Genomic DNA, 12670 nt, shown 5'->3' on the forward strand with positions numbered 1-12670 from the left:
GCTGCCATCTTTACGTGCAGGAACCAAAACAAGGCCTAGGTCCTGCAAGAGCAAGGGACTTCTAAATACAAAAACCTAAATGCCATCTACTAGCAGAATCATCATGGGAAAAAAACTATTTTGCTTCCTTTAGCCTCCCATTCAATAGCTGAATTTAAACCAGAAGGTACCAAGATATTCCATTCATAAATGAGTCTTTGTTCTCGATGTTGCAAAAGGAGAGAAATGTTACTTCCTCTTTTCAATTGATCTGTACAAAATTTGACATTGTTTATAAATGCTTAATGTAATGGTAGTATACTGTTCTGCTTAAACAATGCAATAAATGTAAACATTCTTATTGATTCAATGTCAAGGCACCAAATATTTTGAGCAATTTAAAAAATAAAACTAAATACAGTGTCAAAAGTATATTATATTGCACAGAAACTGTAAAAGAAAAATATGCAAGACAGTATGCTATTAAAGTACATCAAAAATTTTGATAGCCCAAAAAAATTTGGGTTCAAAGTTAAATACCCTATATTCCAATTGTATGCATGTGCGTTTGATTATGAACAGGTGTGATGTAATCCTTGAGTATGATGTCAATCCCCGACAAGGCCCTTGTTTCACAGATGGTGGCTTCCTCGGGGGGAAACCCTTAATGAAAATTACATTGTGATCTATTGTCCTTCTGAAAGAAATCTTGTGTTCAGTGTGGACAAGAATATTAACTTTCTGTGGACTATTTACAATGAAGAGTATCAAATGCTAGTGGAAACTTAAAAATCTCTTTGAATGTTAGAAAAAGGATTTTCCAATAAAAGTTCCCCAGTGTAAGTGCAACTTTTATGTTACAAAGTGATTTTGAACTGTCTGTGCACCGTTCTCAGGAAGGAAATTTATAAAGTCAGAATATGAAATGTATCAATTAATGCAACCAGGTGATCTGTGTTGCAGGAGTAGCAAGAACTGCTTGCTGGACTGTTAACATTACGCATGCCTTCCTCCTGCTTGGTATCATTATCCCTTTATCCCTTTTTTTTTTGTAGATTATGTTCAGTGCCCATATTGCCAAAGAAGGTTCAATGAAAATGCTGCTGAAAGACACATCAATTTCTGTAAGGAGCAGGCAGCACGAATTAATAACAAAAGCAAGTTATCTGTGGACACAAAAGGAAAGACACCTGCTAGAACACAGGTAAAATGTACTTTGGGACAATAAAGGCAAGGGTTTTCTTATTAAGATACTGTATTAAAATGATTAGAAACTGGATGATATATTACATGTACTTAGGAATTTAAGCTGAAACAGATTTCAAACACTATCTTCTAGTGTAAAAGAAAATTTGAAGAAACTACATAAGGATTATAGGATCTCTTCTTAATTTATGCTTGCATATCTTTATTGGTTAAGGTGTGAAGATTAAGGGGTAGATTTTAAAAGATGTGCACGGTACCTGGTGCACGCACATGGACGCGCCAATTTTATAACATGCGCGGACTGGGAGGGAGCTTCCATACCCCCCTACCAAAATCCCCTCCCTCTTCCCCTCACCTGTCCCAGCGCCTTGCATATTTTTTGTTTTATTACTTACTACACCCCTGGAGCAGAAATAGTTTGTGCGTGCCGGCCAACTGCCGGCACTCGCTTCCCTGGGACAGTGGCTAATGGCCGCTGTCTCTGCCGGCCTCTGTCCTTCCCCACCCAGAGCACAACCCCCCTGCCCACCCCTCTTTCAGGGCCCGACACTTGTGCGCGTATCGCCACTTACGCTCATGGCTGGGTCCTTTTGAAAATACGCGCACAGGGCCCAGCCACGTGCATAAGTACCGATTTTTATGCGCATGGCCGATTTTAAAATTCAGCCGTTAAGTATTTGCTCTAGTTTCACAGTTTAGTTTGAAAGCATTAGATAGCTATTTAAACCTGAGTAGTAAATATGGATGATTTTTTTGGATCTTTATACAGTTTTCAAAGCATTTGTCAATATAATGGACCAAATATGGACTAGTAAATTGCACAGGAACATATCAATTTTTCAAAAGGGTACCCAGTTATAATACTACATGGCTCTTTGATAGAGCCAAATAAAGCTTAAGATCTGTTTATAGAATAGGATGCAATGCGATAGGAGCCAATTATAAATATTTACCGTAAGTAATTCTGAAAACTGTTTTAACCCTGATAGTGTACAGTTGAAATTAATCTATAAACATGACATGTCAAAATCTTGGTTTCTACCAGAAACCAGTCTTTTGATCAGGAATCTGAAGAAAAAAAACACCTGAAGAAATATAAAGCATTATTCAAAAAGTTGTTTCCCTAATCTATGCTTATGTAAAATGTTTTATTAAATAATTATATTTTCAAGGAGGGGCATAACAGATATTAAAAGGTTAAACTTCAAAACCTAGATTCCAAAGTAAAGAAACATCTGAAATGTACACATTATACAAGAAATGAACAAATTTTTAATGGAAAGGAGGTTTTACAATAAGCGATTCTGATGTCACTCAGAGGGTAGACTTGAATAACATAAAAACCATACAGGAAAACATTGACTTAAGGAATTTCAAGTTACAATTTGAAGTTATGATTCCAAATTGACACCCATTATCCAACTTACAACACTTGCTTGGGCATCAGTCAAAACATTTCCTGGCATGCATGTGTTGGTGTGCTGATGACCAGCAAGATGACATGGGCAAGAGCAGTATAGGGGATTTCCTCTCTTCAGAACAATATCTGTTCAGTGACCTCTAGGCATTCCTTGGCCCTTTCTTCAGGCATAAAAAAAGTAATACTTTCAAAATGTCTGTGCTTTTTACAATATTAAATATTACCAAAATCTAGGTTATTTTGGTGAAAATAGGGTATTGGGCTTTGGTGCTGCAGCCAATCCCCATTTTATAACATTGTTCTGGAAAAGATTAGTTTGACTTAAGATATGTTTGTCTGGAAGTAATTGTGTCTTAAGTCTGAGGACTTCCTGTATTTCTTAATTGAAAGGGTGGTGGATGTACGGCATGCTCTCCCAGTGGTGGAGGCAAGAACAATTTCAAAATTCAAGAAAACATGGAATAAGCACTGAAGATCTTTAGTTGAGAAGAAATGATGGGAAAGTTAGAGCTCAAGAAAACTCTGCAGTATTGCAGCAGGAAAGAAAATTGGGCAGACGGAATGGATCTGCTGGTATTTATCTGTTAGATAAATAAGGTGTTTAGTGTCCATAAGGATTGCTGCTTAAAGAATGCCAGTTATGCCATTGAATATTCATCTATACTCTTTAGAGCCATGATTATAATGCAAATTGTATATCTGGCAGGTGAACTATTTTTCTGCCTGTTTAAGCAGGGCTGAATTAGCCATGATCTGTGGTAATATGCCCCACCTGGCAGCACTAGATGGAAAGTCCCTCTCAAAGCGTTTTTGCTCCACTGAGCATGCTGGAGAGTTCCTACATGCGGGCGTCAGCATGCCCTCTGTCTTTCTATCCATGCTCTACATGGACGATATTCTCTTGTGTCTGTCTGTTTTTCAAATATTTCACCCCTTTTTTGTTTTTTCCTTACTTAGTGACCCAAAAACAGCACTTTTCAGTGCTACTTTCTGTCGGAGAAGAGGAATCAATCATGGCAAAAGGAGCGTCCAGTAGCTTCCAGGGCTGCTCCTGCGACCAGATCATGTCATTCACAGATGACAATGACTAGTGTTATCTGTGCCTCAGCCCGGACCATGATCAGGCGAATTGCGGTCCCTGTGGATGGATGTCCCCGTGGGCGCAGAGAACCAGGGCGGCGAAGATTGAATCCCTGAAATTACAAGCCGAGTCTCAGGGTCTATTGATGTTTGGGAGCACCCACAGTAAGTTATCCAGCAATGGTGACACTTGGGTCAGGGACAAAGACCGCACTCACCAAGCATCCTCGCTGCCACATTGAGATGCGTTAGAACAATCTCCAAAGTTGAAGCACATAGAGGCCTCAAAATATTTGATGCACATGGGTTCGGTACCAGCTGAAAAAGCAAAATGATGACACAGCATCGGTCGAAATATCCTGCGATGCAGCTTGCATTGAGCCACCAGTTATCCTCATCGAAGCAAAAACATGAGGGATTGGTGCACACAATGCACCAAAAGCGTCGAAGGCCCACGCAGCAATGCACATTGAGAAGCCGCACTGAAGTCTCACTCGACAGAGTCATTGAAGCAGTCCAAGCAGAAGCCCACAGCATACGCATCCATCAAGTCTACAGTGTGTCCCAAAACAGAATTGCAGCTTATGACTCCTTCCAAGCAAATCACTGAAACTGCACAGATGCCTGAACTGCCTCTGATCATCTCCATAAGTTCAGATAATGACCAGGATCTGCTTCCTCTGTCACCTCGTTCTGAAGCCTCAAAAGGGGTCTGATATCGCCACTACCCTGTCTTACCATGTCACCCAAATGAGGAGTCGACAAGGGAAATTCTCCAGGCTGCCTTACACATCTGAGGATTTACGGCCCAGCAGCGACAGGACCCATTTCTGCCCCTACCACCACCAATCATGGCCACGCCAGTACCACAGCTTTTTACACAAGGTCTTCACCTACAGACTCTGGATCTTTTGTGTTCTGTCCTGCCTTTTCCATCTTTTGAAGGGGAGCCAATACTAGTCTCTGAGGATGGTGCCCTGCCCTGGACTCCGAGACAGTGCTGTCAGCAAGTTATGGACCAAATCCAGATATAGTCTGCATATTCTTCTCCTCTTTTTCCAGTCCCAAAATCTTTCACTTTTCATCCAGTCTATCCCATTTGGCCAACCACTCCGGAAAATGTAAAACTGGGAGCACCTCCATAGTCGTTGAGGCCTGATAGGACCCAGACCCTAGGTCGAAGGTCCTAAAACGTTTGGATATTCCCTCTGAACAGACTGTGCTGTGCACACACTACATGCTCAGTGCAGTACTGCTAAAAATGTGGGAGACGCCCTTCATAGGACCTACAGTGATTTGGAAGATTGATTTAAAATTCCACATGAAGTCGCCTGGATATAGGATTGTTCAACTACCCCATAATTCAGTTGAAACGGGCGAAGAAGGCCTGTCTTCATTCTAACGCACTTCCGGGGAAGGATAACTGATTGCTGTGGTCCAGTACATATATGAATGCATTCGAAGCCTCAAGTCTTTCATTGGGGGGGGGGGAGTCAGGTGAACCACTAACTCCTGTGTCACACACGACCTGGAAGAGGCAGGTTGCTATTTGCTTCATTTTATTTAGATTTATATTCCACTTTTTTCACATTTAGTGTATGAAGCCTTCAACATGAGAGATCTAGAATGGGTAGATGTGAATCGGTTATTTACTCTTTCGGATAATAGAAAGACTAGGGGGCACTCCATGACGTTAGCATGTGGCACATTTAAAACTAATCAGAGAAAGTTCTTTTTTACTCAACGCACAATTAAACTCTGGAATTTGTTGCCAGAGGATGTGGTTAGTGCAGTTAGTATAGCTGTGTTTAAAAAAGGATTGGATAAGTTCTTGGAGGAGAAGTCCATTACCTGCTATTAATTAATTTGACTTAGAAAATAGCCACTGGTATTACTAGCAACAGTAACATGGGATAGTTTTTGGGTACTTGCCAGGTTCTTATGGCCTGGATTGGCTACTGTTGGAAACAGGATATTGGGCTTGATGGACCCTTGGTCTGACCCAGTCTGGCACGTTCTTATGTTCTTAACATGTCTGCATGTACATCAGTGGTCTCTATTTGGTTTTTTTTTGTTTTTTGTTTTTTTTATTCTGCTTTCCGCAGGTACTGTAGGTATTTCCTTATCCCCAGATGGCTTATAATCTAAATTTGTACCTGAGGCAATGGAGGGTAAAGTGACTTGCCCAAGGTCACAAGGAGTGACAGTAGAACTCAAACCCTGGTCTACTGGATCATAGCCTACTGCTATAACCACTAAGCTATAGGCTCATGTCGCATACCTTGGCTGCGGGCCAGCGCCATCCGTGACTATGTCCATGGAAAAACTGGCTGACTTACTCTGCTTGGGGGGATAAGTTTTTCCGCGAGAAGCTTAAGGAGACAGTATACCAAAAAAAGGAGCAAAATGTTGGCATCCAGTCCCTATCAGCTTCCGGGCGTCCAGTCCCTATCAGCTCATTCAAGAGGCCTTATTACCCCAGGAAATCATACAGGCCATGATCAGCAATGTAGAATTCCTCCTTTGCTTCAATACAGATAACCTTCGCAAGTTCCATATTCCTGTGCTCGCCCCAGAGAACACCATCAACAAAGACTATCGCAACAAAAACCTGCTAAACCAGCATCCGTTTTTTTACTTCTTCCCACCAGCTCCAATATCTTTACTGGGGGGGGAGGAGGATCAGATTCTTCCTCCAAGCTTGGAACAAATCACGAGCGCCAATGGGTATTGAGTATTGTGGAGCATGGCTCCCGACTAGATTTCATAGCATCCCCATCGGCTCCACACAAAGCTTTCCCTCCCATCAACCTGAGTCTGTTCTAGTCCTCAACGTTCAGAAGCTCCTACTACATGATGCAATCCAGGAGATTGCCCAACTGCAGAGCACAGTGGGTTTCTACTCACAGTACATTCTCATCCCCAAAAAGGCAGGGTGTCTGCATCCTATCTTAGATCTACGCAACCTCAACCACTACATACGCTGGGAGAAATTCAGAATGCTTTCCCTGGAAACTATCTTCATGTTCCTTTAATTCTGTGACTGGATGTGCTCCCTTGATCTAAAAAGATGCTTATGCATTTCCATCCAGCCATCTTATTGCCGCTTCTTCTGCTTCAGGATAGCCAACCACCACTGTCAATACAAAGTACTGCCGTTTTGACCTTTCTCCTGCTCCAGATGTCTTCACAAAATGGTTGACAGTGGTGGCGGCTCACCTTCGATGCCAGGGTATCTGGGTATTTCCCTATCTGGACAACTGGTTTATAGTGGTTCTGATGTAGGAGACTCTCTGCACCTACACAGGCTCCACAAGTAGGAACACTCAGACATCACTTTGTTGAAAGCCTTCCTGCCTGAGGATGGAGTATCCTACCTTTGTTGATCAATTCTGTCAAAATCTCGCTGCACGACAGGTTGTTAAATTACTGGGACACCTTGCTGCCGATATTCACATAGTCCCATTCACCCATATGTGGCACCTTCAACGGAGACTGATCACATTGGAATCAGCGTCTCCAGCCTCTTCACACCAGGGTGACTGTTTCCCCAAAAAATGGCTTAGGAGCTTCTCTGGTGGTTCAAGCCTACTCTATACACACCAGGTGTGCTGCTGCACCTTATCCATCACCAAGTACTCTTAACCATGGATGCCTCCAAGTCGGGGTTGGGGGCTCACACAGGCTTACTGAAAACGCAAGGCTTCTGATCAGTCCCAGAGAGGGGGCTATAAATCAACCTGCTGGAACTTCGAGCTCCTTGCCACACCCTCTCAGCTTTCACCCTTGTGCTCGGGGGAAAGAGCATCATGATTCAAACGGACAATCAAGTAGCTTGTTCTATGTGAACAAGCAAGGAGGCATGGGATTTTGGAGCCTCTGCCAGGAAACACTACACATCTGGCACTGAGCATTGACCCATGGGGTTTACCTTCAAGCAGTGAACATCCTGGAAATACACAATATGGAAACAAACAGGCTGAGCAGATTTCTTTGGCTACACGAGTAGTCAGTAAACCAGATTGTGGTCAACTATCTTTTACACCGCTGGGAAATGCCATGGATAGACCTGTTCACAACAGACATCAACAATAGTTGGATTGGTTTTGCTCCTTGCTGTTCAGCCCACAGAGGGAGGTTGTGGAATGAGGGCGTAGTATTCATTTTTCCACTGCATCCACTCAGTGCCTGCATGATTCAGAAACTCATCTGGAATCTAGCCAGAATGATAGTGATAGCCCCAGCATGGTCCAGTCAACCTTGGTACGCTTAACGGTTTCAATTTCTTTCGAACCGCCTGTCGTGTTTGGAGACTCTCTGCCTCTTGTTACAGGAGAGGGCAAGTGCTACACCTAATGCTATCATCTCTTCAACTGAGAACATGGAGGTTGAGCACATGGTATTGAGTTGGTTTGGAGTCACAGATCGGTGCAAGAAACATTTCTTTTGGTACGCAATCCTTCAACCTGGTGCAATTATTCCTTTGAATGGGACTGTTACACCAACTGGTGTTCCTCACATGGAGTAGACCCTTTTACTTGTGAACCAATGGTTCTACTAGACAACTTGCTTCAACTATTCCAGTCAGGACTGGCAACTTCATCAGTCAGAGTTCATCTAAGCCAGTGGTTCTCAACCCTGTCCTGGGGACCCCCCCAGCCAGTCGGGTTTTCAGGATATCCACAATGAATATGCATGAGAGAAAATTTGCATGTTATGGAGGCAGTGCATGCAAATGTTCTCTCATGCATATTCATTGTGGATATCTTGAAAACCCGACTGGCTGGGGGGGTCCCCAGGACAGGGTTGAGAACCACTGATCTAAGCGCTCTAGCATCGTCATACGTACCTGAAAACAGCTATTCCATCTCAATTCATCTTTTGGTATCAAAGTTCATGAAAAGGCTGATACGACTGCATCTACCAGTTATGAAGCCTCTGGTGCCCTGGGACATTATTGTAGTGCCTACAGCCCTTACAAAACCCCAGTTCGAACCAGTCAAAACGACCTCCTTTTAAATACATGATATGAAAGGTCCTATTTCTCATTGCAGTGACTTCAGCATGCCAAATGAGTGAACTACAGGCACTTGCTCTCCTTCCTTCTAACCTGCAGTTCTGTCATGACAAGATAGTATTATGGATACACAAAGGTGTATCTGCTTTTCACTTTGTCTATCATGCTTCCCAATTTCTTTCCCAAACCTCATGCCCATGAAGGTGAGAAACTCCTACATAATACTTGATTGCAAATGCACTTTGACATGCTACAAGCACCATACACATCCGTGCCAAAAGATGCCTCAGTTGTTTGTTTCCTGTGACCCTAATAGGCTCAGAGTAGCCATTTCAAAGAGGACGCTGGCAAATTGGATAACCAACTACATCCAACGCTGCTGCTCTAGACCTTGCTGGCCTGGTGCGAGCGCATCCATATCCGGGGTGTCTATCAAAGAAATTTGCAAATCGACCACTTGGTCCCTGGTGTACATCTTTACAGCCCACTACTGTCTGGACTCCTTGTCTACAAAAGACAGCGTAGGGGGACATACCGTACTAAGGCACTCTCAAGCCAAGTAGTCTGCTCTCCACGGTGGGGTCCGGGTTGCAAAAAAACAAAATACAGTTGTTTGATGTAACCTCAGCTATGGGACTAATTGAGCCCTGCTTATTGATGGCAAAAAATCAAGTTTTCTTACCGTAAATGGCGGTTTTTCATAGATAGGATGAATTAATGCCCACCCTCCTCCCTAAAGGAGCAAAATCTCTGATAGCTTGGAGAGTTTTCTTCCAGTGCTGCCAAGAGGCACACTACCACAGATATGGCTAATTCATCCTGCTATCTATGGAAAATACCGTTTGCAGATTAAAGCAAGTTTGCTTACTGTAATGTTTGTTACGGGTGTGAGTTTCTGGACCAAAGTATGGTTGACTCACAGATGGAACTCTGCAGTGGATAAAGGGTGATTTTCAGCATAGAAAACTGAACTGTGTTCAAAATGGCATGAGTAAAATGTCTGTTTAAAAAAAAAAAGTGAAAATCTAGAAGACTGTCATAAAAAAAAATGTTAGAAAACAAATCTACACAAATCATGCACTAATTTAATTCATACATGTTAAATCTGTTCTGCAAATATATGTAGAGTTAACAAGGTTTAACAGGACACAAATTTTGATATGGTATTGAGAAAATAGAAATAGTGTGCTTTGAACACTTTTGAAATTTATACAGAATTGTTTTTAAACATCTTCTCCATCTTCCTTTTATATAGTCATGTCTGTCTTCCCTTTCCCAAGGTATTTGTTTTTAACTTCTGCCCATTCTACTTTTTTTTTTCACTTACCATTTCATTTCTCTTCTTCCCCTCCCAATTCCCCTTCTCTATCTAAATCTCCAGTCTGGCTCTCTTTTCCCTCATTCTCAGTGCCATCTTTTTCATCATCCGCTACATTGATAAAATTGCAGCTAAACATAAATTTAGATTCTACTCCCATTTTATTCCTGCATAGAGTAGGATGAGGGAATATAATTCTAGTATCTTCTGTCTTTAGATCCCACTCAGTTATACAAGGGAAGGTGGCATGTGGTATAAAATGGCAGAGAGCTTTCAGGGATTACTTCTATAGAATACAGTTCTATTTTGTTAGACCCATATGCCTTCTCTCTCTTTTTTTTTTTTTTTTTTTTTTTAGCACTGCCTTGCTAGGCTGTACACTGCTTTGCAGAAGATGTGAGTTTGCTTCTGGGTCAGGTCTTCTGCTCCCTGTTCACAGCCCCTGAAGGAGGGAGCCCCCAGTCATTGCACAACAGTGACATAAAGTGGCCAGATTTAAGGTGTATATTTGCAGGGTCCTGCAAGAGGCTCTCGGCCAGGGTCTGTTGCTACAATGGCTGGGCTAAGTGAGTTGGGTAGGGCAAAATCTCTAGGTAGTTTCAATGCTTATAGCTCAGTATTCTAGCTGAAAGCCAAAGAAGGAAGAAGAACTCAGACCTTGGCTCCCTTCCTCCCCCACTCTTCCCCAAAAATATTAAAAAAAAAAATCTTTAACCATGCTTAAAACATAAAAAAAAAATTTCAATAATGTTGTATAAAAGTAGTGAGACTTTGTTTACTAAAATTTACTGTTGCATATTTTGCTTGAAATGTTTGTTTACCTTCCTTTATCCATTAATACAGTACAAGCCTCCAGCACTCAAAAAGACCTATACTCCTGGTTTGATAGCAACAGCCTCCTCACGGTTACCTCAACCATCAAATTCTGGCAAAGCAACTACAGGTATAAATCAATATTATCACAATACTTCTCAGATAAAGAGATCACAGGTTTGAAGTAGAAGCAGTGTAGCACTGCTTTCTCTCTGATCACAAACCACCTTAGTGGAGAGGGATACTTAAGTCACATGACTTGCTTGTGTGGGTTTTCAGAGGAATGGCTGTTGTGTTCAAGAGGACCTTTTTGAACATCACAGCCTGGGAGCTGAGTGTGTTGAGCCAACTGCTACTCTGTTAAGATTCTATATTCTCCATGGACAAGCAGGACAAAAGCAGCCACAAAAGTGGCGATGTTATCCATGGGACAGACATGGACATGCTCTCTGAGAGCGCAGGAAGAACTTTGAGCATGTGTGGGAGTTCTGCGCATCTGCCCAACAAGTCCAACTCCTTGGTCGATTTTTCTTCCGCTCAGCATGAAAGTCTGATTCTTTACTTTTTCTCACAGGTCATATCAGCTTTTTATATCTATTGACTCAAATACTATTTTGAAGGGATTATTTTTTTCACATTTTCTTTTCTTTACTTTTCCTGACTCCTAAGTTCTTAAAAAAAAAAAAAAATACCAACAACTTGGATCTCTTTTCAGAATATTGGGTAGATAATCTTTTAAGTTGTGTGGGCACACAATGAATTGGCACACCTGCATAAACTCTGCCTTTCTTAGTGTCCAGTCAGATGAATCAACAACAAGTGGGTTATACGCCTCTATCAGCAGATGGAGACAGAGCAAACTGACGTCACAGTATATGTACCCCTGCAGTGACATTAGCCTGCCAGTATTCTCCATCTCCAGCAGATGGTGGACATAAATCTCCCTACTGGGGATTGCTTCGATTTGAAAAGGAGAAATAAAAAAAATTAGTTCACCCAGTGATAACAAATGATCCCTCCCCAGCTGAGAATTCCATAAATGATTTCCACGGTCCCTCAGAGGTATGCCTTGGTCTGATGACTGGTTTTCAGCCGGCGAGGTCTTAGCTGTTTAAACAGCTGAAAAGCAACGGGTGCCAGCCAGAGACCGTCTCCATACTCAGCCAGGTAAGGCTGAGCTCAGGTAAGGTTTTTTTCTTTTTGTTTTTTTTAAGATAGAGGCAGAGGATGAGGGTTTTTTGGTGTAGGACTTCCTTTTTTCCCCCAGTCTCCTGCTTGGCACACCATTCTGACGTTCATCTCCCTCCGTGGAAGTTAAGGGATGTGGACAGTCTAGTGGGTTGAGCAGCCTCTGTAGGCTAGGCCCAGCTCTGAGGCTTTGTCGCTGCGCGTGACATGGTATGCCTCAATGGTGTTTTGCGCGCTTTCTGTAGGCTAGATGCACACCTCTGGCCACCGCTCAACACTGTCAGCCTAATGGCACCTATACTTAAGAAACCTAAGCGCCTTTCTCTTTGCACTGCCTGTCATATTCAGGCATCTCAGCCAGGAGTGCCTGCTAACTTGTGCCAACACTGTTTGGAGGCTCAGGGAGACTTATCTTCCTTTGATTTCACTAAGCCTGGTTCTTCCTAGCCGAATGTAGATCTGGGTAGAAATCATTCAGATGGGGCACCTGATTTTGGAACTCCCCTAACTGGTACTTCAGCAGGGAATGGTGGCTCAGTGAATATGTCTGGTATGGATACTTCTTTTTCATGGGTAGAATTTTTCCAGGGATTGCAATCTTTTCTTCATACTCAGTCCTCAGTCCTGTCCAATACTCCCAGGGCAGAGT

At 42.5% G+C, this 12670-nt stretch overlaps 1 protein-coding gene across 5 annotated transcripts in view; it reads left to right on the forward strand.

The window, feature by feature from the left end:
- Window positions 1-12670, forward strand: part of ZC2HC1A (zinc finger C2HC-type containing 1A) — a 223613-nt gene that overhangs the window by 94787 nt on the left and 116156 nt on the right. For all 5 annotated transcript variants that reach the window (XM_029591512.1, XM_029591511.1, XM_029591515.1 and 2 more), the window contains exons 5-6: window positions 1035-1183; window positions 10864-10963. In XM_029591512.1, the coding sequence (XP_029447372.1) occupies window positions 1035-1183; window positions 10864-10963 (249 nt within the window). The remainder of the gene's footprint in view (window positions 1-1034; window positions 1184-10863; window positions 10964-12670) is intronic.

Source organism: Rhinatrema bivittatum, chromosome 2 (genome assembly GCF_901001135.1).
Source record: "Rhinatrema bivittatum chromosome 2, aRhiBiv1.1, whole genome shotgun sequence".
In the NCBI taxonomy this organism is placed as follows: Eukaryota; Metazoa; Chordata; class Amphibia; order Gymnophiona; family Rhinatrematidae; genus Rhinatrema; species Rhinatrema bivittatum.